Source organism: Mycteria americana, chromosome 2 (genome assembly GCF_035582795.1).
Source record: "Mycteria americana isolate JAX WOST 10 ecotype Jacksonville Zoo and Gardens chromosome 2, USCA_MyAme_1.0, whole genome shotgun sequence".
Lineage (NCBI taxonomy): Eukaryota > Metazoa > Chordata > Aves > Ciconiiformes > Ciconiidae > Mycteria > Mycteria americana.
The window spans coordinates 160,869,110-160,896,903 of record NC_134366.1 but is presented as its reverse complement, the minus strand read 5'-3'; the positions used below and the strand labels follow the sequence as shown (position 1 = coordinate 160,896,903).

Genomic DNA, 27,794 nt, shown 5'->3' with positions numbered 1-27,794 from the left:
GCTGGAGCCCTGGTACACTTTAAAACTCATCCTCCACAACATCCAGAGAGTAAAAAGAGCTACATAGGTCTGGTGGAGAGTTGGTACCACAGGCATGAGGGAAGGATCAAGTGTCTTTCAGTGACTTTTGATGACGCTGGAGACTCTCTGGCATGCAGTAAGGTATTGGGCTTCACATTTGAACCCCCAAGGTCATGACGCTCTGTGGAACATTATGCATGAATAGGGACACTGTATTAGAGTACTGGTTTTAGAAAACATTCTAGTAATTTGTATAAACTTTCTTATCTGACTGAGTAAATGCCCAAGTGGTGAAATGCTAAATGTTTACATAGTGAAATAAGAATATTGCTTTCACTACTTTAAAGAATATTGTATGTGGCCTATATTTTGACTTCATAAATTAATCTGTGATTTGATAAATTAATTCTTTAGTCTCACTAATTCATTTTCTGCAAGCTTATTTTAGCATGAGACATTCACATGAAAAAATTACCAATATTCATGTGTGTACTTCTCATTTCTCCTCCAGCATTGTTCCTGAGTCTCACATAAGGTTGTCTTTCCCCTGCTGTGATGACTAGAGCTTTTTAAACAGGACAATGACGGACTAATCGTTAAGGCGTTGATCACCTCACGCAAAAGCTGGTGAAGCACTTGAGGGAGAAAAGGCATTAGCAGGTGAGCTGTTCGATGGGTTAACAGATTTGTTTTTCCTAACATCTTTTGTATAAGAGCCAGCATTATGTAAACATAAAATTTAAAAACACTTGGTCCCTCTCTTGCTGAGGAAGACAAATACAAGATAAGTTTTTGGCTTTTAAGTTGGCCTTTCATTTAAGTAGGTCTTGCAACACTCACGGAAAATTAGTGTGGGGTTTTTTTTTTCTATATTCCCATGCTTATTTGCAAAGAGAGCTCACTTGTCTCTGTGTTTCAACTGGTGCACTTCCTTAGCACCAGGGGCCTGGCAAGGGGAACCAGAGGAACTACCAGGTATTGTCCAGTCTCCCCTCCTCTTTTCAGGCTATGTACAATAGTGTTTCCCATTCTTGGCAGTACACAAATTACATTCATTGCTGCTCATTTGCTGCTCTAAGTTCGAACAATTTAAGTTGTCTGCTAGGAACCGGTCAGAAGAATCAGTGCTGTGTGATTCAAAGGACTGAATGCATCTGGCCAAGCTAATTTTAGTCGTGTGATAAACCACAGGAAAAGTTAGTAAGTTTTCAGAAAAAAAAAAAAAAGGTATGTTTTAAACTTCTCTTTTTCTATTATAACATCCAAGTTCCTGCAAAAGCCACCATGATGAGATAACAGGAGGAATTTATCACAATCTGTTCAACATTTCAGCACTAGAGTGAGACTCATATCTGTTTAGATTCTTACATTCCATGTGTCACTGACCTGATAATTGTTATAATAGTGAGCTGAAGTCCAGAGAAAAAGGCATTTTGATCCTGAGCTATGCAGCGACAATCTGAAAGGGGCTTTCTAAGCCTGTCCTTACTCAGCTTTTCCATTTTGTATTAAATGTTCAAACACTCACTGGGCCAGACAGAGATAGTGAGATTCCTGTGCAGACCGACGGCTAAAGCACGACCAAGAGATGGGTATGTGTTTTAGTGCTTGCTCCTGTAAACAGATAAATATTTTATGGAAACAAACAACTTCGATAAGATAAAAGATCAGAAATTCCCATCAGACCAGTAGACCCAATAACTCAGGTTGACAGTATGGTCTGCTAAACCAGCATTTTGCACTACCCAATGCCAGTGATGCCATTTGTTTTATACACTCAAGTCCCTCTACTTATCTATTATACCTGGAATATTTTCTAATTCCTCTTATTTCATATGTTCAGTAGTTTTGCAATAATTTCTCATTTTGAGCATCGCAAAAATATTTACCTGTCAAAAAGCACCTGTAGAACTGGCTAAAACCTTCATCTTTGAGGATTTCATATGTATTTCCAGTAGTTCTTTTTTGGTTTGTTTTCTTGTTATTTTATTCTGCATTTAACTGATAGAATTACGAACTCATTCAGGCTGAGCTATGTCTGCATTGTATGTTCACGCCAGGTTGTAGTCCCGGGCTTTTGTAGTATCCAGCTTAGTGCACGGGCTAGGAGGTGTGAGTCAGCTGGGAAATGTGACTAAGAGCTGAAAAGGAACTGCTTTCTAAACCGCATCTCAAGTGTGAAGACAACACCTACCAGCTAAGTGGTAAAAGCCAGCTTCTTCAGCTGTCCCCTTGCTATATCTGTGTTAATGCGCTTTGACGTCTGGTTGCAAGATCAAAAAGGTTTGCTTAAACCGCTGTGGCTTGAACTGACGGTTTGACTCTGTACTGTAACCAGCCCTAAACACTCAAGCACTATTTTTTTCTCCTTTGGGAGACAACACCTAAGAGTTGAGATTCAGTCTAAGACACTGTTCCTTACTAGTCCTTTGCTACCTATTCCTGCTTCTCAGCCCGAGTTTCTGTGGAGTGTTGCTCTTTCCACACCGCCCGTGATGGAGCACGCTCTGCCTTAGGTGATCTGGTGCTTCTGTGCCCTAGAGCGAGCACCACAGCCAGGGTTCGGGGTGGGGGGTGGCTGCAAGCGTGCAGCGCGCACGTATCTGTGGATATGTGGTTCTGGTGGCAGGAACAGATGCAGGCAGTTTGACAGGATGCCAAACAGCTGCTGCCATGCGATATACAATCATACTCCCCTATGGTTGATGAGGCTTTTAATAAAGAAAAACAGTCTTTGTCAAACAGTACTCTACAAAGCAGAGGTTTCAGCATTGTCTCCGTCCTTAACCACATCACATCTGGTCGTTAGGTGAGGCTGTGCGGCACACAGAGACATCCCGGGGCTGAGGAACACCCGCCAGCGCCAGCGAAGCTGCTCCTCTGGCTGACAGGCCTCTCTGGGGCACAGCCGGCAGGCATGGCACATCGCAGTTACGCCACCATTGCTGCGAGACGTCAGGAACGCTACAAACCGATGGCATGGCTCAGCTCCGCTGGGATAATCACCACCAGCAGCTACTCTGCGTCGCCTAACCCCCGTCTGGTTTTGTCTGTGAAATAAACTGTTTCCAGCAGATATGTTTTTAATCGCTCTGCCACCCTGTGGTCCTTTCAGGAAATCTTGAAAATGTCTGTTAGAAAATCGTTGTGAATGGATGCTCGACAAAAGAAAAAGACTGTTAAAGGAAGCTAATGGTAATTTTATAAGGGAATAATCTTTAGACAATGTAATTTTTGCACCAGATTACAAACACAAACATACTTGAGTCCATCATTAATTTCTCGCCACAGTGAACACCAAAACAACTACCCAATCTAGTCAAAATGAAAAATTAAAGCCAGTAAAATGCTAGATAAGTCAATATTCTCTTTTACGAAAGCACCTTGCAAGGAAGTGTTTGTCTGGGACCTCCTGGGTTCTCGAAATATTTACGGATCTCTTGGAGTGCTGAAGCAATGAGAGGAACTCAGTAGAACATGCCTCTAAAATAAATCAGGTATCGCATTGCGCTGAGATATATCAAAATGATCAGATATGACCACACCTTTATTGAACCAAAGAGAAGGTATTTTTGGTGCTACAGGGAACCAGAATCCTTTACTGCAGCTCTGCATCAGGGAAATTGGGTGCCAAAGGAACTGGTGGAAGGAGGCACCAACAGACACAACTGGGATGAAGCAGAAGCATAGCAAGGTTTTCTCACAAGAACAAATTTGGGTCTCTTTCAATACATAATCTGGTAATAATATTGCCGAGGCTGAACTGTACTGGGAACACTGTCCTGCTCTCAACATCTCAGCAGAAAAAAAAGCATCCAAAAATCAGTCCGTAGTTGTGTCTGGGAAGAACTTCACCAAGGCGAGTTCACCCAGGGAAGTGGGGTGAAATGAGGAGAAAAAGGTACAGGAAAGAGCTGTGAAGAGAAAAGGAATGGGGAAAGAGAGTCCCACTGAGAACAGAAGTGGGACTTGAGCTGAAGAAAAGAGGGGGAGAGAATCAGGAAGGGAAGAGAAGAAGCTGGAAGGAAGACAGCAGCAACAGAGCCAGGCTGAGGTAGGAGGTGGAAGGAATAAATTTTCTTTCTGATGTCCCTCAGAGCTTTTCCCCTCTGTATTACACTGTCTTCACAGTGGGACGCTGCCTGTCTCCACAGCAACCAGCAGAGAGACGAGACCTTTCCTCCCTGTCTGCATTGACTCCTCTCTGTGGAGAGGAGCCCTCCAAATCGTCATCTTAAAGATGTCAGTATAGAAAAGTGGCCTGGAAGCATCTCAGGAGACCCACTTACTGCACGTCCCCCACCACGGAATAGTATCAGCTACCTCTGTACTTTTCCTATAATCCAATTTGGCAGACCCCAGCGCCCACTCCCCCAGGAATGGAACTTGCATAGAATTTTTAATTAAAGATTTCTAAGTTTCTTAATTGCCTTTGATGTTTCTCTCATTCAAATTGTTAAATTTGGGGGCAAAACTTGTTTAGCTCTCCAAAGAGGGCTTGAAGGGCAGGATCTCCCCTCAAGCCTCACCCAGCATCTCTTCTCAAGCAGTTCATGATGAAAGCAGCCTCATCATCCACTTACCGAACAATTTCGAGGGGAAAGGCAATTCTGTTAGGTAAGGTCCACGCCAAAACTGGTGACCCAGCTTCCAACACCTAGATGGGAGAAGATGAGAGGACAAGGATCTCTCCTAACCGTACAGGCAAACAAAGTTATTTTCCGAGTTGGGAGTCATTGCAAATCTGAGAGGCCAAAACATCCAATGAATGGAAAGTTACTTCCGTTGTCCCGGTTATAGCTTACCACATGATGTCAATTGTTCAGCATCTCAAGACATTGATATCCCTTGTGATATACTCGCTACTAATCATTACTCACAGAGCTGTAAGAAAAAAATTCCAGCTACTCATTGACACAGTGATTACAATGGAAAAACGTTTGGCCTCATGACAAGCTCTAGTATTCAGCAGCAGGAGAAAAATACCCTACAGACAGTTAGGATCTACACAGAAAAAAAATATCAAAAATATAATTGATACAGGAACATTCATGCTTTAGGCATAGGCCCTAGTAATACCTGATGAGGGGGTAGATGGAAATATTCAGGATGAAGTGTTTCTTGCAGAGATGTCTGCAGAGTTTTTTGCACTTTCACGTCAAGCAGATGGTTTGGGGCTAAAAAGGACGTGGAAGTAGAAGGACTTCTAGGTATATTGGGGAGCAGGATGGGAAGGGGATAGCCTGCTCATCTAACATTTCAGCACCACAGGGAAAGTTGAGAATGACAAAATTGAGCTAACTGGTAATTCTTGGAAGGCTCCAGCCCAAGATCTCATTATTCAGGGTGAGACTAAAAGGCCCTACAAGCAGAAACAAGAGAAACAACTAGAATTTAACAGAATCAGATATTTGTTCTGCAGTTAATAGATCATGACAACACTGGGGTTTTTGGACAGAATTTTTATGATGTGCTCATTTGTACTGTTGTTTTAATTTTTCCCTGCGTTAAGGCTTCTGCTCCTTTTGTTATATGAGCTTTTCCTATATTGGCTTCTTCATGGTCCTCAATAGAATATTTGATGCATCTTCCTGATTTTTTTATATTGTATAATATGACTATGGTTTTCACATGAATTAATTAATCTAGTTTTTTGTTTTAGATTCTTACAGATATTATAGGTATGTAGTTTGCCAGGATATACTTGTAATGCTTAGCCCTAGCAATGCCTCAAAAAATAATAATACATTAACTGCAAAAATAACTTTCTGAGGTTACTACTATGCAGATACTAGTTAATCAAGAAATGAGACAATATGATAACTTGCCAGATGACACATACTGATGTTTAGTATGTCACTATTAATAAAGTCTCCAGACTGAGCCTTGAAATTAGCCACAAAGCACTCTACATAGTATTTCAAAAAACTTACATTTAATTCCATTTTTCTATAGACATTTCTCTCCTAGATACTAATGATAACACTGTTTCAAATAATTTTAGCAGCAGGTGTATTATGTGATTAAATCTTAGGGCCCACAGTAAAGTATTGCTGTTAATTTTGCCAACTAGCAAAATCAGCTGAGTCTGAATTACAATTTTTGCTCTGGCAGAAGCACTCTGGAGATCTATCCAGACAATGTAGATGGAGCAGAAGACTTTCATGGTGTACTCATGCATTAAATGACATGCACACCTGTCATATACTCTAAATCTAAAAGGAGCTGTGTCCCTATAATTAATATATTGTTGAAAAAAATGTCCTGCTCTTTCAAGCCGATGTTAACAGAAATCATAGCACCTTCCCACCCATCGCACCAGGGTTCACACTGCGAGGACACGCTCTGTAGCTAAGAATGTCCAAGCTGACTGGCTGACACTGGGAGAAGCTATGAATTTAGGCTGGGTACCAGCTTGTTCCGCTTTACCCCACCTTATCATGACTGACATCAGCGTGGCATGACTGAACCTCTGGCTTTGTTTGCAATTACATATGCTGTCCTTGCAGAGAAATGACGTAACAACAAAACAGGTATCTAAGCACTAGTTGTCTCATAAGCATTGGGCATCTGGGGTCTTGTTTGTCACAGCTGTGTACTGTGAAATTCTCAAAATCATTTCCTAACAACTGTGTTGATGGTGTTTGTGCCCCGGCTATTTTGGCATGTGTTCTCCAGCTTTGTGCTTGAGTGTTTCTTCTCCACTGTTTCCAGCACAGAACCAATTTTATGTCACTGAGATACTCCAAGCTATTGTATAGTTTACACAAATATTTAGGTTTGGTTACAACTGTTTATTTTCTCCTAATTTGAATATAACTGTTTGCATCTCCCTGTTGGCCTATTAAAGGTGACAAGACAGCACTTATCTGAGGTAGAAAGGAGCTATCTGGGTATTCTACTAATTGGCTGAAATTTTCCCTGTTTGAGTCTTGGACTCATTATCTCCTGCTTTGTGGTGCTTTGCTGGCTGACATCATCAGGTATGATGGTCTTACTGGGACATGATAATAGAAATTAATCAATGCCTGGAACATAGAATATGCAAGCCACTGATTTGCTATTTTAGCTATTCATTTAAAAAAAAGTAAAAATAAAAAATTAAAAATATGTCTAACTCAATAACCAGCTCCAATAGAGAGCAGAAGAGCATGTGCTCTGGTGATTTAGGGGGTCTGAGTTTACTTAGGGTCCTGAGCTATGACTAAAACCTGAACGTTGTGATTAACAGAGACCAGCACATCTAACCTTTATGAATTTGTCTAACTCTTTTGTGGATCGCACTCGTTTTGACTTCTTCCACATATCACAAGTTCCACAATGTGTTGCATAGAAAGGCCTTCTCTCCTGTTACCCATAACTTACTTCCTGTTCATTTCAGCAGTATTCCCCAGTTCTGACATTTGAGACAGATTAGACAATCATTATTCAAGATATGTGTGCACCATGGATTTATACAGTGGCATAATTTCTTGTTTTCTCTTTCTTGTTTTCCCAGGAAGGAAATGTAGCACATTCATTGTAGGCAGTTATTCTCCCAGTGTCTCATAGGAGTTTGTGACATGCTGAAACGGCATTCTGAGCTCTTGTGCTCTAACTCCAGTCACACCTACAGGTCCAGCTGCCACGGTCACCTTCTGTGTTGAAGCACAATGCGCACATCCACTGCCAGGTATTTCTAGACAATGAGAAACTGTCATTTAACAGGTGAAAATGTAACATACATACTAATTTTAAATATTGCAGATGGCATTTCAGCTGAAAAAATAAATCCTTGAACTAAGTTTTGCAAGGCTTCAATCAAACAGAGCCTCTGTTGTGGAATAATCTCTGAGAACTGTGACTGTGAATTATGTAATTATCACCAGGCTGATAATGTGTTACGGTATGCAACTTTGGTGCTGTGTCAGTTTTTCCAGTGCTGGCTTTATCTTTTAATTTTCACAGCTACCTATGTTGTGCTTTGAAAGACATTCAGAACTTTCTAGTGTGTACCTCTTTCTTTGACATTTGAACACCCCATTTCTTGTAGCCCAGTTTTCTCACTACATTTTACTATACAGCTCCCAAGCACTTGAATTGAAATCCCACCTGGGAAGTCACCCTCCTAACGTGCTGCCTTGATGACTAGAGCCTGACACTGGTAAAGTGCACTAACATAACATATGTTATGTTATCTCACGGTTCATTGTTTTATTGTCTTAGTTGTGGAGCTTTGGAGTTATTTGAACTTCCTTTCTTTGATTTGTCACAGCTGCCCTTCATTTATTTTGCTGTTCACATCCTTGATGTTTGAGTCCTGGGAAACATTATACAGGGCCAGGAACTTCAAAGGCAACACTATAATAATCTTCAACAATCCATTTTCTGTTTTGCTAACTTCACTCAACGTTAGTCAACCAGATTCCGTTAACACTAATTTCCATTAACATTAGTCAATTGGAAAACTACACCAAAGCTTATCTTGCTTGAGACTTGACTTCATTCCTGCCTCCCCTCCCCAACCCAGCTGAAGATGCAGGCTATTTAGCAGTTCAGTCTACTTCTCCCTTATACTGAGACCTGTTAAAAGAGGTGTATCTCTCAGCTGTACACTCACAGCAGTCACTTAAAGCCTCAAATGTGCACCTTGGGGGACTGACAGTTGGTGATCAGTTAAGTTGGGATGGCTGAATTAATTGCTTCCTCAACTCTTTCTTCCATTCTGCTACAGGAGAGTTTCACCCCTGCTTGTGCCATGATGTTACATGCTCCTGAACCCTGACAGTTTCAACCCACCATACCAGCTCAAAGTGAAAACAGTACTCATTTATGCTACAGCAACTCCAGAGCAAATAAATAATCCCACAGCATCATAAAATAATTTCAGGATCCTACCAAGCTCCCTTACCATAGCATGCATTTCCTTATAAATTGACAGCAACATTGATAGTTCAGCATCTCCTCATTTTCTCTGCAATCCAAGTGCATTAAATGATTCATCTCTGTTTCAAGAAACTAATTTCATTAGTTCCTACACAAACCAGTTTTTGTCAGTTAGGTCACTGCTCTAAAGCATTCTCAGTGAAAACAGAAGCATAATACAAGTTATTTCCTGAGAAATCACACATGTTTCCTATAGATTTATGTCCATGTTTTTGCTGATAGGCCAGTTGGCTGCTGCCTCTCAGAATGGATCAGAGCTGCTTTCCCCTAAGTAGGGACTCCAATATATTGTCCAGCCACTGATTTCCACAAAACTTCTAGGAACTTTACCTGCCAAATTTGCCTGAACTTGAACAGCAACTTCCAGAGTGGTAAGTGAGGGACAGGCAGAGAAAGATGGCAGGCAGCACATGCATATGAGTTTCAGCTCCTTAGGAAACAAGATCAAAAGCATCTACAACCAGAATTACTAGGACAAACAAAAATGGTTAGAAAAATTAATAACTAGTACAAATGTTCCTGATCACAGATCAGTGCCAACTCCTGAATAACATTCAGGGATTTTCTTCCCATCGGGTTTCTGTTATGTAGCAGAGCTCTTAAGATACAAACTCCATGAATTCATGCCTTGGATTCAGTTCCCTGGCTATATCAGAATCTCTTTTTTTATTCCACAGAATGAAAAGGAGAAAGGAGAAGAAGCAGGCATGCAAGGTCACTGGAAAACTGCACAAATTAAGGTGTAAATTAAAACCAGCATAATTAATTAAGCTGCTATTTAAACAGTAACTGTGTGAGCATTTACATGGTAGAACAGTGATTTTCTGGTTTACTTTAAAGGTGTGCAGGAACAGATTTACATTAAAGCAAAATGCAACAATTTCAAATAAGGCTGTACACATATCAGTTTGCACCTATACATTAGTAGAAACTAGTCAAAGTCCGAGCGCCTCAGGTTTCCTGTGTACACAATGACTGTATTTCCAGCTTCCAACAACTGAAATAAAACATGAAAATACAATAGATGGCTGAGTCTTTGAACAAGCCACTGCACATGCGATAGAGGTAACTGCCTCATTACTTCAGTCAAAGTTTTCTCCAAGGCCAGTTGCCTCACTGGCACCACTCAGGCAAAGGACTTTCTGAAGGCAGAAGATGCCTGACTCAGTCACATATAACAACAGTTGCTCTCTGCCAGGCTGGGTACCGAACCGAGTCAGCTCCATCCCACTGGCTCCTGCTTCTGGTTCCAATATGAACATGGTACAACCTCCTTGTCTGGGTCATTTGGTGTAGGCTTATACCAAGCACTGAGGGACTCTGCAAGCAGATATACACAACTTGGAAGCACAGAGCAATTATTTGTTAGCTAATGCACACAGCAGACAGCTAGGACTAACACGCTACTAGGCCGAGCATTAATATGCCCCACGGCAAAACGTCGGTGAGCCTTTGGGGAGCTGGCTGTCCTGGATGAGGCAGGGAAGAGGTGTCCTGTGCTGCTCCTTGCAGAGGACTGACTCCCAGTGGTGCTGAGCTGCTGTCTTCTGAGGATGTCAGTAGACTACCTCTTGAATCTCTGATCTGCAGACTACTTCCATTGCAATAATCGTGCTTGCCTGTGGTTTTTACTCATTTCTGTCATGGCTTTAGCTCAAGCACTTCCTCACAGCTTCCTCAAGCAGACAGAGCCCAGGTCAGGCCACAGTGTGAAGCCCAGCTGGGCCCTGAGTCACAGGGAGATGAACCCATCCGCGGGGGCTGTGCAATCCCTTTCCTGAGGGATCATGTGGTGACCAGAGCCGGCAGATACTTGCCCTCCGTCAGACTATCCCCACAGCTGTCGTGACAGAAGGAGCAGGGGTGGGTGACGCCAGCGGGTGCCAACCTGCAGCTGCCTCGACCCGTGCCTTCCCAGCCACAGCCAGGCCCCGTCATGGCGGCTCGGGCCCTCGGCCTCCTTCTTTCCACCCTTGCTATCATGCTCTGGTGTCATGGAAATACCTAGAGGGTGCTGCCTCAGTCAGGTCTGGGCAGGAACTCCCATATTGGGCCTGTTTTTGTTGTGTTTTATAGAAGATATTTTATTTAGGGCATTTTGTGGATTTTTATGGCATTTTATTGGCATATAGAGAGGTTTTATTGCAGCCCAGCCTGGCTCTAGTGCAGCCGGACAGAAAGCAGGAGGTTTGTCCCTGATCAGACCCGGCGGTGGAGCAGCACCCCTGCGGGCTGGACCGGGCCTCGCCGGGCGGGAACCGGCTGCCGCTGAGGAGAGCGATTCCCCTCAGTCTAACCCCGAGGTGTCACCGCCCGCCCCGCCTGATTCGCAGGCAACCAGCGAATCAACCTAACCTCACCGCCTCCCGCCCCTTGCCGCGACCGGCACCGCCTCGGCGGGGGCGGGGGCTGGTGTGGCGCGGCTTTCGGAGCGGGTCGAGCCGGCGGGCGCCATGCGGAGCCGCGCGGAGGTGGACGCTACGCTGCAGACGGCCAAACTGAACCCGGCGGAGCTGCTGCCGGTCGTGCACTGCCTCAGCTTCGCTCCGCAGGCCGGCGCCGGCGAGTGCTGCCTGCTGCAGCTGGAGCCGGGCCTCTGCGCCGAGCTGGAGGCGGGACGCAGGTACGGGCGGGGTGGGGCGTCCCCGGGAGGGCGGGCGGTGCGGCCCCCTGAGGGGAGGCGCGGCCCGGACGGCGGCTACATCCCCCCCGTCGCCGCTTGGGGCATGGCGGCCGTGGTGGCCGGGACGGCGGCCCGCGACAGGCACCGGGGCAGGCCCGCCCCGCGGCGGGAGGCTGGAGTTTTCCACCCTTAGATCTCGCCCCGCCGTGCGTGGGGGAGTCGGAGCAGCGGCGCGGGATGGAGATGAGGCAGGCCTGCGCTATCCCGTCCTTAGTGTGAAGTAGCTGACATGGCTCTTAAACGTGGCTTTTTCCAGACTTCTATTCTTCTAATACGGTTTTCATGAAAATGTAACTGTCCCTTAAACCTAGCTCAGTAACATTGGAAACTGAAAACTAGTAACACCTATAAGAAGTTGGGGGTTTCTTTTGCATATGGAAAAAATGCATCCGAGGAGATTTCTAGCCAAAACTGAGGAGAGTTTCTTGCCGGGCATTTAAAGATAGATGCCTAAAAACTTGTGTTCAGGAAAGGAGATTATGTCTTTAATAGAATCGCTCTGGCTTCTGAGATTTTCTTACTGGAACTCTTAAGGTCGGGTGGATGGTAGGGTGCCTACAAGTTAGACAAACAGGACAGCGAAGGACGTACAGTATTAGCATAGGCATTTGGTAGGTTGGTTACATGACATCTAACTCTGGATGAAGAACAGATTCTAGATAAGCTTTTGATACTGTTTTAAAGTCTTCCTTTGCTGCAATGCCAGTGGCATAATAAAAATGTTTAAAATTATACAACATTAGAACTCCCTCTAAAGAAAATAGTCCTCAGAGATGTGTGTTATTAAGTCTGTCCATACTCAGTGCCATATTGATAAACTGTCGTTGGTTAGAGGCCTGATTCACACCGAGGACCACTTGGGGCACAGCTGAGCTTTGTTCATGCATGCAAGTGTTTGGAAGTAAGAGCAGCAGTTTGATTAAATGGAATCTGAGCACTTAATTTAGTGTAGCCTGGGAGGAACTGAATGTTCCCCTGTTGTGGTCCTGCTTCAGTGTTATCACGTCCTCACTAAGAATCTCTATTTAATTACGTGTGTGAGCTGAAGAGGGGGGGTAGCATTGATTCTTTGTACTGAAATGCTCTAGAAGGTTTTCTTTCTTGCTTGGAATTACTTGTAAGAAAATGTGTATGTTTTTGAGAGGGAATTGTGTGAAGGATGCTGCACAATAGACACAATTTCTGTTTGCTTTCTTGTTTCACAATGGGCCAGTGTCAGTCTCCATTAAAGAACAATTCTAGTTGTAATCTCATTTCTAAGATTAGTGAACTAGTTCAGGCTTTCAGCATCACCTAATTAGTGTTTTAGACTGTTTTGTGTGCAAAGACAGGTGAGGAGGTTTGGCTGTGACCTGCATAAAAACCTTGAATACTTGTCTTTCAGAGTGGGAAAATGCAAAAAGGTGAGGAAAAAATGTAGTGTTAAGATATTTTAGATTAATTGACAATTACATCTTTATATTTTGGTGTACTGTGACTGCTGCTACCAAATGAAACTGCAGTTTATAACTTCTTTACCAACATATACATGTGAAAAAATATCAGACAAGTTTAATAGGTGTTCATCCTGAAATAGAGGTAAAAATACATCTTTATTTTTGTGCTGTTTTTTTTCCAGCCTAGTAATCCGTGGTGAAAAGCATGAACAAGCAGTGTTGTGCAGCAAAGATAAAACTTATGACATGAAAATAGCAGATACCTCAGACATGCTGCTGTTTATTCCTGGTTGCAAAACTCCAGAACAGCTGAATGCAGACCAAGCATCTTGTAATATTATTCATTCACAGGTACATCTTTCTGGGATTTTGTTTGTTTGCTTTAATTCTCTACTTTCTTATTCTCTATAATTTCTTGTATTTTATCCAAGATGTGTATGTGAAACCCAGCTGGGATTCAGTTGCCTAAACATAGGCTTCTAATACCATTTTAGATGCCTTGTGGTATTGGTCTAGCTACGAGCTGCCACTCCAGAAGGAGTGAGTCTCCTGTAGGTTCTTTGTATGTTGAACATCCCCAGGAGGATGTCTTTATAAACATGCTTTATACACAGGGGGCACGCTATACCTTGGGGTGTCCAAAATGGCTCTAGGGCCCTTCTTTATCCATAATGTATGGATACATATGAACTTTATCCATAATGTATGATAATTATTGTTTCTAAGAAGTTAAAACTTTTGGTTTATTTTCAGTGGATAGTAATTACTTGTGGTACGTATTAAAAGCTTTCAAAGAAAATCTAATTTCTCAGTGTTAGCAGCTATTTTTAAAATGAGCTGTAGTCTGGTAAAGTAGTCTGGTAAAGCATTTAGGGTATTTTAAAATACCATCTAGAGGCTTTTTCATGGAGGCTTTTTTACAAGGGGCTAGTGGTTGGGTCAGGAGTCACGAACCTGTAGCCTGTTCTGCCTCTGCCATTCTGTGCCTACTTCTGTTGGTTTGGTAAATGACAAAAACAATGCTGAAAGGCCTCCAATACTCTGTCCTCTTCAAAGAATCTTCTAGGAAGTCCGAGCTGTACCCCATGAAACACCTTCAGAGTAATCCTGAGGTAAAGTTTTATTAGATTAGTGTTGTTGAATTGACTACATCTGAGCTTCCTGTTGCACGCTTTAAATTTGTGTGTTGAAGCAGAGTAAGGAACAGAGATGTCTTGTTAGTTGTGTGCAAGTGTAACTTACTCTCTTGTAAATGTTTTTTTTACTTGAGCTTAGTGATGTGATGATTCATTAAGGTGTAAAAAGACCATGAAGTAGATCCCAAGCATGGGAAGAAGTGGGGAAGATGGAAACAGAATAATACAGAAGGGGTTTTATGACACTAATATAACTTAGTATTAAGAGGAAAAGAAATGTTGATGAGGACTGTGCAGGAATATATCCCATGATGATATTCTATCATTTGCCTGTAGACATGAGTTGTTCCCTTTGTCATATGCACCATTAACATATTTTTATCAACCAACAGTGGATTTTTAGTCTTCATTGCCTGTGGTAATTTTTTTTCTTGAAAATATTACGATGATTGTTTAATCTTTAAAGTAATTACCCTATTAATAAATTCTTGTTCTCAGTGACTAGATTAATACTTTTTACTGATAATTTTTGGTAAGTTTCTTTGAATCCAAATGGTAGATTAAAATGTTTTAAGAGTTGCTGTTTTTTCTTGTAGATCGCTGGCTTCTCCAATAACTATTGGGAATTAAGGCGATGTCGACCTAAACTGAAGAAACTGAGGAAGCTTTTAATGGAAGATCTATATGAAGGGCCAGATAGTCGGAAAGATCAGACTTTGACATTTTCAAAGGTAGATCAGCTACTTAAATTACCTTCTTGTAATTGGTAATGGGCAAATTAAAGTGAAGATACATTCTTAACTGGAAAAATACCTTTGCTCCCCTGTTTCACAGTGCTGCTTTGAGTTAATTTTTTAAGCCTACTATTCTAAACAAGTTGGTAATTATTAGCACTTCCACTGAGCAGCAGGTAAGCAATCTTTTTTTTTAGTAAAAAGAGGAAAAGGAAGGACACTGAAAGAGACTGGTGATTTCCCTTTTTAAGTGGGGAGTTTCTTGAAGACAGTCTTCAGAAGCTTTTGTAAATTCCTTGAGAGTTATATGACTACTAAGGTATAATGCAGCCTTTCCTCCTCCTTTGTGGCCGTCATGTATGGCATGTCATGTATGAGCTAAGTGTAAGGTCACAGGACACCCACATAAGTCACTTGCCAATCAGTAATTTATGATGACAAGGAGAAGCAGGGAGTTGCAGAGAATGACGAGGAGGATATATGGCAGAGAATAAGACTGACAGTACAAGAAGGGAAAACACAAATAAAATCCTGTCCTGCTGCCCTTTTATGTTTCCAGGAAATCCAAGTTAGGATCTTAATAGTAATGGAGAGGCCTGGACTCTGCAGCATATGATCTCAGATAAAAGGCTTATAAAAATCCTGGAGTTTTGTTAGTTTGATTGGTTTTCCTTTTGACTTTAAAAAACAGAAATGGTTGCTCCAAAGTATTTTACATTGAGGCTTTGCTGAAGCTGATACTAACAAACCATCTGTGTGTGCTTGCATGTACAAACATAGATGTTACTTTTCTCCCCTGGAGAGAAATGCTGCCTCTCTCTGGATGATTACCAGTCTAATTTCTGATAAGTTTCAGAATCTTTCCCCCAGCATTGCCTTTTCCTCCTTTCATTTTTCCTACCTACTCTGGTCTAGGCATAGAAGAACATAGCAGCAAAATAGGGGATAGCAGAGAGAAAAGGGCTTAAATTGTCCACAAATTACAAGCATTGACAAAGGCTAGCAACACAAAAAGATGTCATATGCAATAGTATTTACTGATAATATTAAATTAAATTTGTAAAAACATGTCAATGTCTCCCCAAACATTAGTGCCTAGTTTGAGGACTGATCTCCATTTGTTTTGAAGGAGAATGTTTCATGTATCAGCTTACTAGAGAACAACTAGATATATCCAAAAAATGTAGATGAATCTTAGCTATGCCACTGGTGGAACTTTAATCTGAAAGCTCTCCATGGGAAAGCTCTCTTTGCTATGGGACTACTACTCACTGGAATTCCAAACAATATGTGTGTAGTAAAAATTTTTGCTGTGTTGTTTGCTTACACTTAATATTTATTGGGTGCTGGCAACAAATAAGCCATCTTTAATCTGTTTGAAAACAAACTACTATGTTTTAGTGGCTTACTGTAAACTTCTCATGGTTTTCAGTTGTTTGTACCGTATCATACACAGAGAACTACAGGAAAGGAATCATAAGGAACTATAGCACTATAAGAAATTACTGTAAGGAAGTCAGATGCATAGTGATGTGATTTAGCAAACTACAGGAAAACTTAGAAACAGGCTAGTACCCAGCTTGCTCAGGATGTACCAAATTAAAATCCTGGGTTTTACAGTGGGATGGCAAGGCATATTCAAATGATTAAATGTGTCTGAGTTAATGTATTTAATATGTTTCTTATCCTTACCTGGAAATTGCTGGTATGGACATGATGCAAGTCAACCCATTCCATTTTATGTTTGCAAATAAAAGCATCATAGCTGAGAGCAGCAATTTCTTAAAAAAGCTGTTGGAGTGCTAGCCTGGCCTCAGAGGGGGAGCACATGCCCAGGTCTCCTGTGCAGGGTCTTAATCCCAATGGCAGTATCTAACTCTCAAACACACTTGCATACTGATGTGGGGATATTTTTGCTCTCAATTGCTAGCAGTGTTTTTTAAAGTACTGTATAATATGGTCATCCCATGCTGAAATACTGATGCAAGTTCAGTGCTGCTTAGCCTGATGACGTTTCAACATACTGTCTAATAGGAATGGCATAGCAGGAAGAGGAGACCTTTCTGTATGTATTAAATGTTTTTTTTTTTTAACATGTGGATGTTTCAAACTGGGTGTTGTTCCATTTGTGTTCCCAAAGTCTAATAGTTTTCAGGTACTTAATCCAATTTTTTTTCTTTTTTGATAGGAAATATTCTTATGCTATAATCAACAAAACTTTAATATTAGAGTTGATTAAAAAGGTTGTAAGGTGAATAAAGGAATTGATGAAACCCTGTTTCCTATGGATTTCAGTCTAGTGTTCCTTCCCTTTACTTCACTCCTCATGTGTTGTGGTTTAGCCCCAGTTGGCAATTAAGTATCACCCAGCTGCTCGCTCACCATCCCCTGCAGTGGGATGGGGGAGAGAATCAAAAGAGCAAAAGTAAGAAAACTCGTGGGTTGAGATAAAGACAGTTTAATAATTGGAAATAATAATAAAATTGTAATGAGAAGGAAAACAACAAAAGAGAGAGAGAGGAACAAAAAGCGGGGGGGGGGGGGAGGAAGTGCTACAACTGCTCACCACCGGCCAACCGATGCCCAGCCAGTCCCCGAGCAGCAATTGCTGCTCCCAGGCCAACTCCCCCGTTTATATACCGAGCATGATGTCCTATGGTATGGAATAGCCCTTTGGTCAGTTTGGATCAACTGTCTTGGCTGTGCCCCCTCCCAGCTTCTTGTGCACCTGGCAGAGCATGGGAAGCTGAAAAGTCCTTGACTAGTGTAAACATTACTGAGCAACAACTAAAATATCAGTGTGTTGTCAACATTATTCTCATACTAAAATCCAAAACACAGCACTATACCAGCTACTAGGAAAAAAATTAACTCTATCCCAGCCAAAACCAGCACAGTATGATACCTTCTGTTCCTCCCATATCTCCTAAATCTTTACATCCACAGCACCCTCCCATCTCACCAAGTAACTGTTCTCTGCAAGGAGCTGTATGTACTGTGGCTGGGTCTGGGCTACGTGTCTGCTAATTGGTTAGCAGACACCAAAACACAACACATAACTGTTGGGGTCTTCCTGGAGGAGGCTTTCCCTCAGTGGAGGTACTACGTTGAAGTTCTGACTTCTATCCAAAAGTGATAAGTGATTTCTGTTTTGTCTTTTCTTTGAATCTCACTGATTAAAATAGGTGATTTAGGAAAGACAGAACACATTCACTTTTCATTCTTGCTATGATACTTCACTTACGATGCCTACTTGGGCTCGTTTGACATCCTGGGAAGACAGGTATATTACTTATGCATGGCACAAAGACTTCCCTGTAGTTAGACTGGTTTTTACATTGAATAACCCTTTGAGAAAATGTCAGGTACAGGAAAAGTTTCAGAGAGTGTGGTAAACCTTAGAAAATTCAGAGTCGGGGGGAAAAACCATCAATCTGCTAAGTCTTTCTTTCCTTCTATCTTATAATGTATTTAGCATGCTTGCTGAAGCAAAGGAGGAGTAAGGATAACCTGTTTTATTTCCTTCTTTTTTTCCTCTTGTTGCAGTATACAACAGAAGATTTGTTTAATCTGATTCAAGCAAGTGAAGAAGAAATACTGCACCAATTGCAGGTTATAGATGCCTGCAAAATTGAAGGTATTCATCTCTAAAGAATATTATTGCCTATGAGGAAATAACCCTGCTTTTCTTCCCCAAAATATCTGTCTCCTTTTTCTAAGGCCCATTCCACATCCTCATCTTTCAAGGTGCAAGTTACTTCAAAGTATGAAGATCTGCTTCCATATTTCCTATATCCTCTGCTGCTATGAAGCTGATCAAAAAGATAAAACTGAGCAGGCATTGACCAGTCTGGCTCTTTCCTAGTTCCTTCTTTGCTTCTACAAACACTGGTATCAGAGTTTCCCACCCACAGCATGAATATTTTTTGGCTGGTTGCCCTCTTTGTGGATGAGTGGATACTGCTTTCTGCAGTTCTAGAGGCAAAAATATCTGATCCTTAGGTAACCTCAGCCCTTTCATAGTCCTTTCTTCCTCCCAGACTGGGTTTATCTCAGAAGTCTTCCTACCATGTGAGGTACATAGAGCAAGTGCCTCACCTTGCAACAGCTCCTACTCATCTTATGCCTGACCAAGCCCAAACCCTCACCTGGATGCCAGGTGACAGCAGTCCTAGAGTCATAGAGTAATATAGGCCAGAACTGAACTCTGGAGGTTATCAGATCCAAACCTCTGCTTTAGAACAGGGCCAACTTGGAGCTGGCTGCTCAGGGCCTTGGCTGGCCGAGCTCTGAGCATTTCCAAGGATGGAGATTGCACAACCTCTGTCCAGGCTATTCCAGTGTTGGACTATCCACAAGGGGAAAAAAATTCTCCTAATCACCAGCTGGGATCTCCCTTGTTGCAATTTGTGCTTGTTGCCTGCTGTCCCAGCACTGAGCACCACTGGGAAGACTTCTGCTCCATCTCCTCTATACTGTCCCATTAGGTAGGTGAGAACAATCTCACAAATTACTTTCCTTGTCATTTACAGCTGCACAGCACCGTTGTACCAGATCTGTGCTTTGTCACATCTGGGTTTCTGTGAACTTAGCGGGACCTGAACTGCCACTTTGCAGGGCCAGTGCAGCCAGTTCTGTTCATGCAGTTCTGTGCCTGAATTAATTATTAGTTTTTCCAGGTCTGATTCATCTTGGGATGGGATTTTTAGTGTCTTTGCATCTGTGGCAGTTAATCTACATAAACAGTTATGAATAATTGAGATAATTTTATTTCTTTCTCCTTTACATTTGCTCGTACTATTCTGTTCTTTTTCTCAATTTTAATTCTGAAAAGGACAGAATGCTGCCGCTGTACTTTGTAAAGGTGTGACCTAAATGTCCAGACTCCTGTAATGTATCCTCAGGGGAACAGCGTTAAGGTGTTAATGTTTTCCTTCTAGCACTGTTTTGTGGTTTTCTATTTGGCAGGATATTGGAGAATTCTAGAATTTGACTATGAGATGAAACTCTTGAATCACGTGACTCAGCTAATAGACTCAGAGTCCTGGTCTTTAAGTAAGGTTCCTTTACGTACCTGCCTTGAGGAACTTGGATCTTTAGAGCCCAGGTAAGCAATTACTTTTAGTACTTAAAATTGTCTACAATCATTATTGACTATTACTAATTGCAATCATTATTAATTATTTATTAGAATTATAGTCTTGTAACTCTAGATTACAGTTACCATGGTGTTAATGATATATTTTCTTTGGCTCTGAAATATACAAGAGCATTAGTAGTTTAGACAGACAGGTTAGTAAACTGATTTTAGTGTCTGTTGGTAGTATTTCCATTGATTCAATAGTAGAAACATTACTGCTGAATTGTAAATGATGAAAGTAGCGTGTACTTAAGCCATAAATTGATGAACATCTTGAAATACTTGTTCTGAAGCTAGCCAAAAATGTTTAGTTTACCTCTTGCGTAATGTCTGGGATGGTGGTATATTTTCTGGTATAATACTGAATTCAGATCTTAAGAGTTGAGTGTATTGCACTGCCTTTTGGAGTTACGAAAAAATTTAAGATTACCATTCAAACAAAGTCTTGAGTTTACAATATGTAGCATTTTCCATTTATTTGGCTTTTGGCTCAAAAAGAAATCTTTAGTATTAGTGTCTGCAGTTGGGTTGCAATTTTATGCCAGAGGTCTAGAAAAATGCCTGCTGTTCAGTAAGGGATAATTAACTGCCAAATTTGTGACTTGAGTCACTTCTCATTGGCAAGAAGTGACATTGCAAGAGTCTCTTCTCCTTATTCTCCTTACGCCTTTTAGTCTTTGCTAGTTAAAACTAGAAAGTGGAAGAGACTTCTGGGGTTGACATGCTGAATTAACTCCCATCTGTCCTTTTTGTCCCCTTTTGTACTCTTTTAACTTACTTTTAAGTTTTTATCAATTTGTTCATTTCAGCCATGAAGATGTGTCCCATCCTCCATTCTCCTTGATTTTTTACTTTACCCATTCCTTCATTTTCTTCTTGGTAACTGTTTCTGTAATGTCCTACTGAACAGATTTAAACCTTGATTTCTGATTTGTTTTTTTTTTCAGAGAGATGATAGAACATATTCTTTTAAGCTATGGAAGGAAATACGTTGATGATGGTAAGTTTGGGAAAGCATGCATATTTTAATTTTGCATAAAGGAAATAGTTATTCATGAGTAAATGCAGATTTTGTGAGGCTGGCCCAAACAACTGAATTTGCTACAATGCCAGTAAAAGGAGGGAGGAGATGGTGAGCTAAAAATCAGTAAAATTGTTAAGAGAACGTTTCACAGGAAAAAGGACTATTAAGCTGTACAAGACACTAGGGAAAAATCAGGAACTATCAGAGGTACCTGAAGTTATTTATGAGGTGTCTACAAGCCATAATTTTGTGACTGAAGAGAGATTACTAGTAAAATTTATATGGAATCTCTCTTTAGATACCCTAGGAGGTCTCAGATGTTTAAGTAATTAATCGTGAATAGTCATTGGCATGTAGATTTCCCTCAGTTCAGTTTGCCTGACTTTGGTCCCTTGAACTGCACCCCAAGATCCATTGACTGCACTGATTTGTCCTGGTTTTGGCTGGGATAGAGTTAATTTTTTTCCTAGTAGCTGGTATAGTGCTGTGTTTTGGATTTTAGTATGAGAATAATGTTGACAACACACTGATATTTTAGTTGTTGCTCAGTAATGTTTACACTAGTCAAGGACTTTTCAGCTTCCCATGCTCTGCCAGGTGCACAAGAAGCTGGGAGGGGACACAGCCAAGACAGTTGATCCAAACTGACCAAAGGGCTATTCCATACCATAGGACGTCATGCTCGGTATATAAACTGGGGGAGTTGGCCTGGGAGCAGCAATTGCTGCTTGGGGACTGGCTGGGCATCGGTTGGCCGGTGGTGAGCAGTTGTAGCGCTCCCCCCCCCCCCGCCCCGGGTTTTGTTCTCTCTCTCTCTCTCTTTTGTTGTTTTCCTTCTCATTACAATTTTATTATTATTTCCAATTATTAAACTGTCTTTATCTCAACCCACGAGTTTTCTTACTTTTGCTCTTTTGATTCTCTCCCCCATCCTACTGCAGGGGATGGTGAGCGAGCAGCTGGGTGGTACTTAATTGCCGACTGGGGCTAAACCACAACATGATTAAATCTCCGTTGCCTATCTCAGATATAGATATAGTATTTCAGTGCCTTAATCTCAATCTGAATTCTTCCCCACAGTTGCTTTCATCTCACATTTGGCTGAAGTAGGAGTTGCACTTAACCTTAAAGGACATAGGAAAGTAGTTGGAGTGACACAGGTTGTCATCTTAGTATATTTGGGCAGGTTGCACAAGGAACAACTTTGAATTGCAGGAAGTCCAGAGGACTGAAAAAGTGGAAGGAAATGTTTATACTTCACGTTGTTCAGAGAATTTTTGCCAAGTCAGTGTGAAAGAAAATAAATTCTCATTATTCCCTTCATCATCTCCTACTATAAGGATGATTAAGGAAGTGAAAGTTTTGTTTAATTGTTCAACCACAGGCAGCAAACACTTTCATACAAGCCATTCAGAAATAGGAATGAAAGCTGCAGGAGAAACAGTGTGACTGTGAAAGGGGAAAAGATGGGAGGGAAATACATTTATTATGAATTAATACTGTAGCTCAGACAGTACTGCACACAGAGATAATATTCTGCTTAATTTATTCTTGAGAATGAGAACAAATTAAGAGAGAACCATCAAATGAGAACCATCATTTATCCAAAGTAAAACCAAGTCAGGTTACTCCCTGAGGAAAAGAAAAAACAGGATGCTTGGTTTGTAGAAGACTGTAGAACAGAATGGAAATACGAGGCTGTTCTCTGTTCTTTTATCAAAAAGCAAGAACCCAAGATAACCTGTTGTTTGTTTCTCTGCAGGGGAGGTTTACTTTGAAATGCATGAAGATAAAATATGCAGAGCTATAGCACAAATGCTTTTGCAGAATGCAGTTAAATTCAATCTATCGGAATTTCAAGAAGTCTGGCAACAAAGTGTCCCTGAAGGGATGACAACAAGGCTTGATCAGCTTAAGGTAAAAACATGAAGAAGTATGGATTCTTTCGTGAGTAGGCTGTTAACTGAATTGTGTCATGTGTAGATTTTATCGATTAATGGGGATTGGTTGTGTTGTTCCTGTCAGCTTTTGAGTTAAAGTATATCTTATGACATCCTCTATGAGCATCAGCAGTCTGGAATCGTGACAGTTCAGGTTTCTGTAAGTCTGGCATGTTTCACGTTTGAAGAAAAGTTGCAGCTGTACAGTTAATACTTGTAACTAGAACAGAAGCTGAAGCTATTGTTGAGCAGACTATAGTGACAGCCAGTCGAGCAGCAAGCACTATGGAAATCCTTTTGCTCAAAGGAGGCCGAGAGATGTTGGGACTTAATGGATTTCCCCCTCCCTTCTTGTCATAAAGGAAATGATAAATATTCCTCTAAAACAGCGCCTTTATGATACTTTTCCACTTTGTCTCTAGTAGTGCAGTTTTAGAAGGCTTTGAAGGTGCAAAGGGCAACTTGTATGGATTATTGCCAGAAAGAAGGAAGTTTAATCATTTTGTCTTTACTTAACATTTTCTCCCTGATGCTGATCTACAGGGCTTGGCTCTTGTGGATAAAAGCTCAAGACCGGAGACCATCTTTCTGCTAAAAGTAGAAGACTTACCTGAAGACAATCAGGAAAGATTCAACAGCTTATTCAGTGTACGGGAAAAGTGGACAGAAGTGGATATTACCCCTTATATACAGTAAGGATCTATTTCTTTTTATTAAAATATCATTAGTGTTATATTCTTCCCTTTTTGCATAGCTGACTTCTTATCCGCTATGACTGCCTTAAATACTATACTGTCCATTTTAAATGAATATGAATTCTATATGAATAGAATCCCCACCCCTGGGAACTGTAGCTATATTCATTGGATTTAAACTCGTGTAAAAAGCTGATCCTACTGAATTTAAATGGGCGATTAACTCTGTCTTATTTGATTGAGGCAGACTTAACTCAAAGGATAAACCTCCTGACATTTATAGTCAGTCTCCATATGTACAACACAAGAACTATAGAGCAATGGTGCTTCCTATACTGCGTCCTTTGTTCTTTTGGTGATTAACACTCACACTACAGTGCTACCTGGAATGCCCAGCCAGGACAGGTGTGAGCAGATATAGATGGTAACCCAGAAGTAACTGCATCAAAGCTTTATGAGTGGCTCTAAATTTACTGTAATATAATTAAGTAGTTCAAAGCTAATTCTTTTGCTAGACTGAAAACCCTTTAGAGAACATTAATAAACCCTCACCCACCTCACCCCCACCCCACCCCCAAAACCAAAATCCTTGTTTTGGAAGTAAATGATGTAGTTTTGCCTGTTGCTTAAGTGTCAAGCCAAGTTCTAAACTTTAGGTAATTTAAAGCGTTATGTGACGGTTACAGTCATATTTTTGTTCTCCCAGTACGCTAATCCAGTTTATCACTATATTTACAAGTATTTCATGGATTCATTTTGTATGAGAGTATCTCTAATGCCAATGTCATCTGCTTTATTTCCTCTATAGAGACCTATGTGCAGAGAAGCAGACAGTTGGTGCTCTTCTGACAAAATACGCCCGCTCCTCAATGCAGAATGGTGTTAAAGTTTATAATTCTAGAAGACCCATCTCATAACAAGTATTGTTTTAAGAACTGAGAATACTGAATGGAGTAACAGTGAATGTTGCTTGTTGCTGCCTTCAGGGGAAAGGAGTTGTCAACCAACATTATACAGTGTTCTTGAGTATAAGCAGCTAAGCTTCTTGAACGAGTTCTGTTTCCTGCTCAGCTAAGTACAATGTGACGGCACTTGCCTCTTCTAAGAAACTATAGTGTCAGCAGCCTGCGCCCATCGTCCTTCTTTTGCGCCCATCATCCTTCTTTTGCGCCTGTCGTCATCTTTTTCCTTTGTGTCTGTAGTTACGCCAGGAGTCAAGCTACTTTTTGAATACACTTTAGCTGTCTATCCATAAACTGAAGTCTGACATGAAAAATTAAAACCTCCTTGATAATAATTGAGTCAATTGAATTGATTTCAACAGTGAAATGGAATGCTCGGTCTTTTGCCCATTAGCGAGCATTCTTAAAGATTAGGATTTTGTTGCAGTGTTGATGTTTTGAGTACTGCAGACCTTGACAAGCTCAGGAACAAATTATTCCTGACTGGGACTACACTAGTCTTAATTTTGGAAGGTGGTTCTTTTTGTGGTCCTGTCTGTGCATAACATTGGCACAAGCTCTTGCCACTAACACTTGGCAGAATTGCCTTTTAAATATTACAAAAAACCCGAGTGCAATCAGGTGTGAAGATATGAGAGAATATTTGGGCATTGTGTTATGAACTTCCTATAAACGGCCATTAGAATGTCACAGATGTAAAATTAATGTTTTACAGAAGACTACCTTTGCTTTTTAAAGAGAGCTTATAAAACTTTGTAATACGATTATTTTTTTTTAAACTTCGTTATGGCAAATAACTGCACATAGAAATTGTGTCTTGAAAACTTAGGGTGGAATATTACATTGTGTAGAGCAATGAAACAGGATTTTTTTTTATGATATTGTCATAAAGTGGAGTGCCTGAAATTGAAATTTTGTAATCATTAAAAAAGATTGTTTGCATGTCAGTGAACCAGAGTTTAATATTAGACAGTTTTCAGATTTTTTTTTTAACTTTACAATTGTAGGGTTTTTATACAAAAAGCATTTGCTGCTTCAAACTCAGATGTAAGGCATGAAGAACTTTGGAATTGTTAGCATGCCACATGTAGGGTTAGCAGGGAGATGAAAGAAACTGTACGTCTGTCCTGGTTTCAGTTGAGATAGAGTTAATTTTCTTTATAGTGGCTGGTATGGGGCTATGTTTTGGATTTGTGCTGAAGACAGTGTTGATAATACAGAGATGTTTTAGTTGTTGCTGTACTAGTCAAGGACTTTTCAGCTTCCCGTGCTCTGCCAGGTGCAGAAGAAGCTGGGAGGGGACACAGCCAGGATAGTTGATCCAAACTGACCAAAGGGCTATTCCATACCACATGACATCATGCTCAGTATATAAAGCTGGGGAAGAAGAAGGAAGGGGGGACATTTGGAGTGATGGCGTTTGTCTTCCCAAGTAACCATTACGCGTGATGGAGCCCTGCTTTCCTGGAGATGGCTGAACACCTGCCTGCCCATGGGAAGTAGCGAATGAATTCCTTGTTTTGCTTTGCTTGCGTGTGCGGCTTTTGCTTTACCTATTAAACTGTTTTTATCTCAACCCTCAAGTTTTCTTACTTTTGCTCTGCTGATTCTCTCCCCCATCCCACCGAGGGGGAGTGAGCGAGCGGCTGCGTGGTGCTTAGTTGCCGGCTGGGGCTAAACCACGACAACGTCAAACTCTAAAGATGGATGTGTGCATCCTTGGAATTTTGTTATAGCGAAAAAGCTGAATCAAAACTACTTCCTGAGCTCTGTTTATTCTTGCCCACTGATACAAGATCAATTCCCTGTGCTCCACGTTTCTGAAGGGTGCAAGTGTGGTGTTTGACCCAGGTGGGTAGAGACTCAGCTGGCTTCTAATGGCTCTGCCAGGAAGAGTTGCCTTGTGCACTGTCTGGTTTCCACAGCTGTGGTCCTTTTAATAGCACCAGAAGGTTCCCTCTCAGAGAGATTGAGAGTAACATGAACATGAAAGCCTTGGAAATCACTTCCATTGCATCATATAAGGTTCCTTAGTTGAAATACACAAGACAATTAATAGTCTCGTAGGCTGTGATACAACAGTGTATATTTACATGGGGTTTTGCTTATGAAACAAGTTAAGAATTTAAGTATTACATGAATAGAGCTGTATCATAATACCGAGGTAATGATTCAGGTTTATCTAAATTATTTTTGCATGTGTAACCATTATACATGTTCACAGTACTCCTGATTTGTTTTGTCAGGCATTCAAAATGAGATGATGCTTTCTAAATTTCAGGAACTGCTGATGCTGAAAGGGCTAACTCCATTAGCTGCTGTGATGCAAACATTTATTTTAATGCAAAATAGATGAATCAAAACTTGCTTATAATAGAACACATCTAGGTTAGAAAGAAACTTCATATTGGGTCCTCCTGATACTGTAACTAAAGACACCCCACAGCACACCTGGGGTGGGAGGGAACAGGTCATTGGACCCAACGCCATTTTGTAGCTCTGTGCCATGTTTCCAGTAGCATTGTTATTGTCTTAAATCTTTTTTTGGTTCAAAAGTGAAGGCTGATGTGTTTTAGTATCTTCCTGTGAGTCTGTGTGGGGTGTGCCCTTGAGCATAGCCCCTCGGTAAGTTCAGGTATACTTAGTTTGTGCATTCCAGTAGATGTGTTTTGTCAGTCACTGGAGCTTCACTAGTGCAAACACAGGTAGCGAGAGATTCACGCGTGTGTCAGCCATCAGCAGCGGGCACAGCCGCAGAGCTGACTGAAGGCCTCCGGTAGGTTTAGCAGCGGCAGCTGGGCACGTCACCGTCCCCTCTGCAGCACCTTAACAGCCCCACGCTGACTCTAGCTCGCTGCCTGCTGAGGAACAGCCGCCATCATGGTGGCAGCCTGCTCTGCTGTGTGAGGCGGGAGCTGCAGCCTGCGCTGGGGTTGCTGTTCCCCTGCCCAAGGGCAGCCCCCACCACCAGGGAAGATGACGGCTGAGGGCACTGCTGCACTTGAAATAAATCCTAGACTGTAAGTCAGAACCGAACAGTTATTTTATGCGCCTGAGCCTTACCCGAGGTCTCTAGATCGCGCTGCAAGCGGAGAGGA

The 27,794-nt window shown here is 41.4% G+C and overlaps 1 protein-coding gene and 2 long non-coding RNA genes across 7 annotated transcripts in view; 2 read left to right on the top strand and 1 right to left on the bottom strand.

Moving 5' to 3' along the window:
• Window positions 1-2,971, top strand: part of LOC142406375 (uncharacterized) — a 4,427-nt gene extending 1,456 nt beyond the window's left edge. Inside the window, exons 3-4 of the long non-coding RNA XR_012774559.1 lie at window positions 533-681; window positions 2,831-2,971. This is a non-coding gene — a long non-coding RNA (uncharacterized LOC142406375). The remainder of the gene's footprint in view (window positions 1-532; window positions 682-2,830) is intronic.
• Window positions 2,963-27,794, bottom strand: LOC142406377 (uncharacterized). 3 transcript variants are annotated; one of them, XR_012774562.1, is made up of 4 exons: window positions 27,760-27,794; window positions 7,270-7,699; window positions 4,605-4,678; window positions 2,963-3,083 (listed from the first exon to the last, which is right to left on the bottom strand). It is a non-coding gene; the product is annotated as an uncharacterized LOC142406377 (long non-coding RNA). The 3 variants fall into 3 exon arrangements; XR_012774561.1 differs by having other exon boundaries at window positions 7,387-7,699; XR_012774560.1 differs by lacking the exon at window positions 2,963-3,083 and having other exon boundaries at window positions 4,552-4,678; window positions 7,387-7,699.
• DSCC1 (DNA replication and sister chromatid cohesion 1) lies at window positions 11,334-24,862 on the top strand. Of its 3 annotated transcripts, none has more exons than XM_075495193.1 (9): window positions 11,334-11,569; window positions 13,248-13,416; window positions 14,798-14,932; window positions 18,482-18,572; window positions 19,904-20,042; window positions 21,023-21,075; window positions 22,862-23,016; window positions 23,583-23,731; window positions 24,543-24,862. In XM_075495193.1, the coding sequence occupies exons 1-9, from the start codon at window positions 11,400-11,402 to the stop codon at window positions 24,649-24,651; spliced, it is 1,170 nt and encodes a 389-aa protein (XP_075351308.1). In that variant the 5' UTR covers window positions 11,334-11,399; the 3' UTR covers window positions 24,652-24,862. The 3 variants fall into 3 exon arrangements, with proteins under 3 accessions (XP_075351308.1, XP_075351306.1, XP_075351307.1); XM_075495191.1 differs by lacking the exon at window positions 11,334-11,569 and adding an exon at window positions 11,644-11,905; XM_075495192.1 differs by lacking the exon at window positions 11,334-11,569 and adding an exon at window positions 11,645-11,919.

Bases quoted from the DNA above. Each gene is read 5' to 3' on its own strand.
- DSCC1 (XM_075495193.1), top strand. From the start codon at position 11,400: ATGCGGAGCCGCGCGGAGGTGGACGCTACGCTGCAGACGGCCAAACTG. The intron at 11,570-13,247 runs GTACGGGCGGGG...TTTTTTTTCCAG, and splicing joins GAGCTGGAGGCGGGACGCAG to CCTAGTAATCCGTGGTGAAA. The intron at 21,076-22,861 runs GTAAGTTTGGGA...GTTTCTCTGCAG, and splicing joins AAGGAAATACGTTGATGATG to GGGAGGTTTACTTTGAAATG.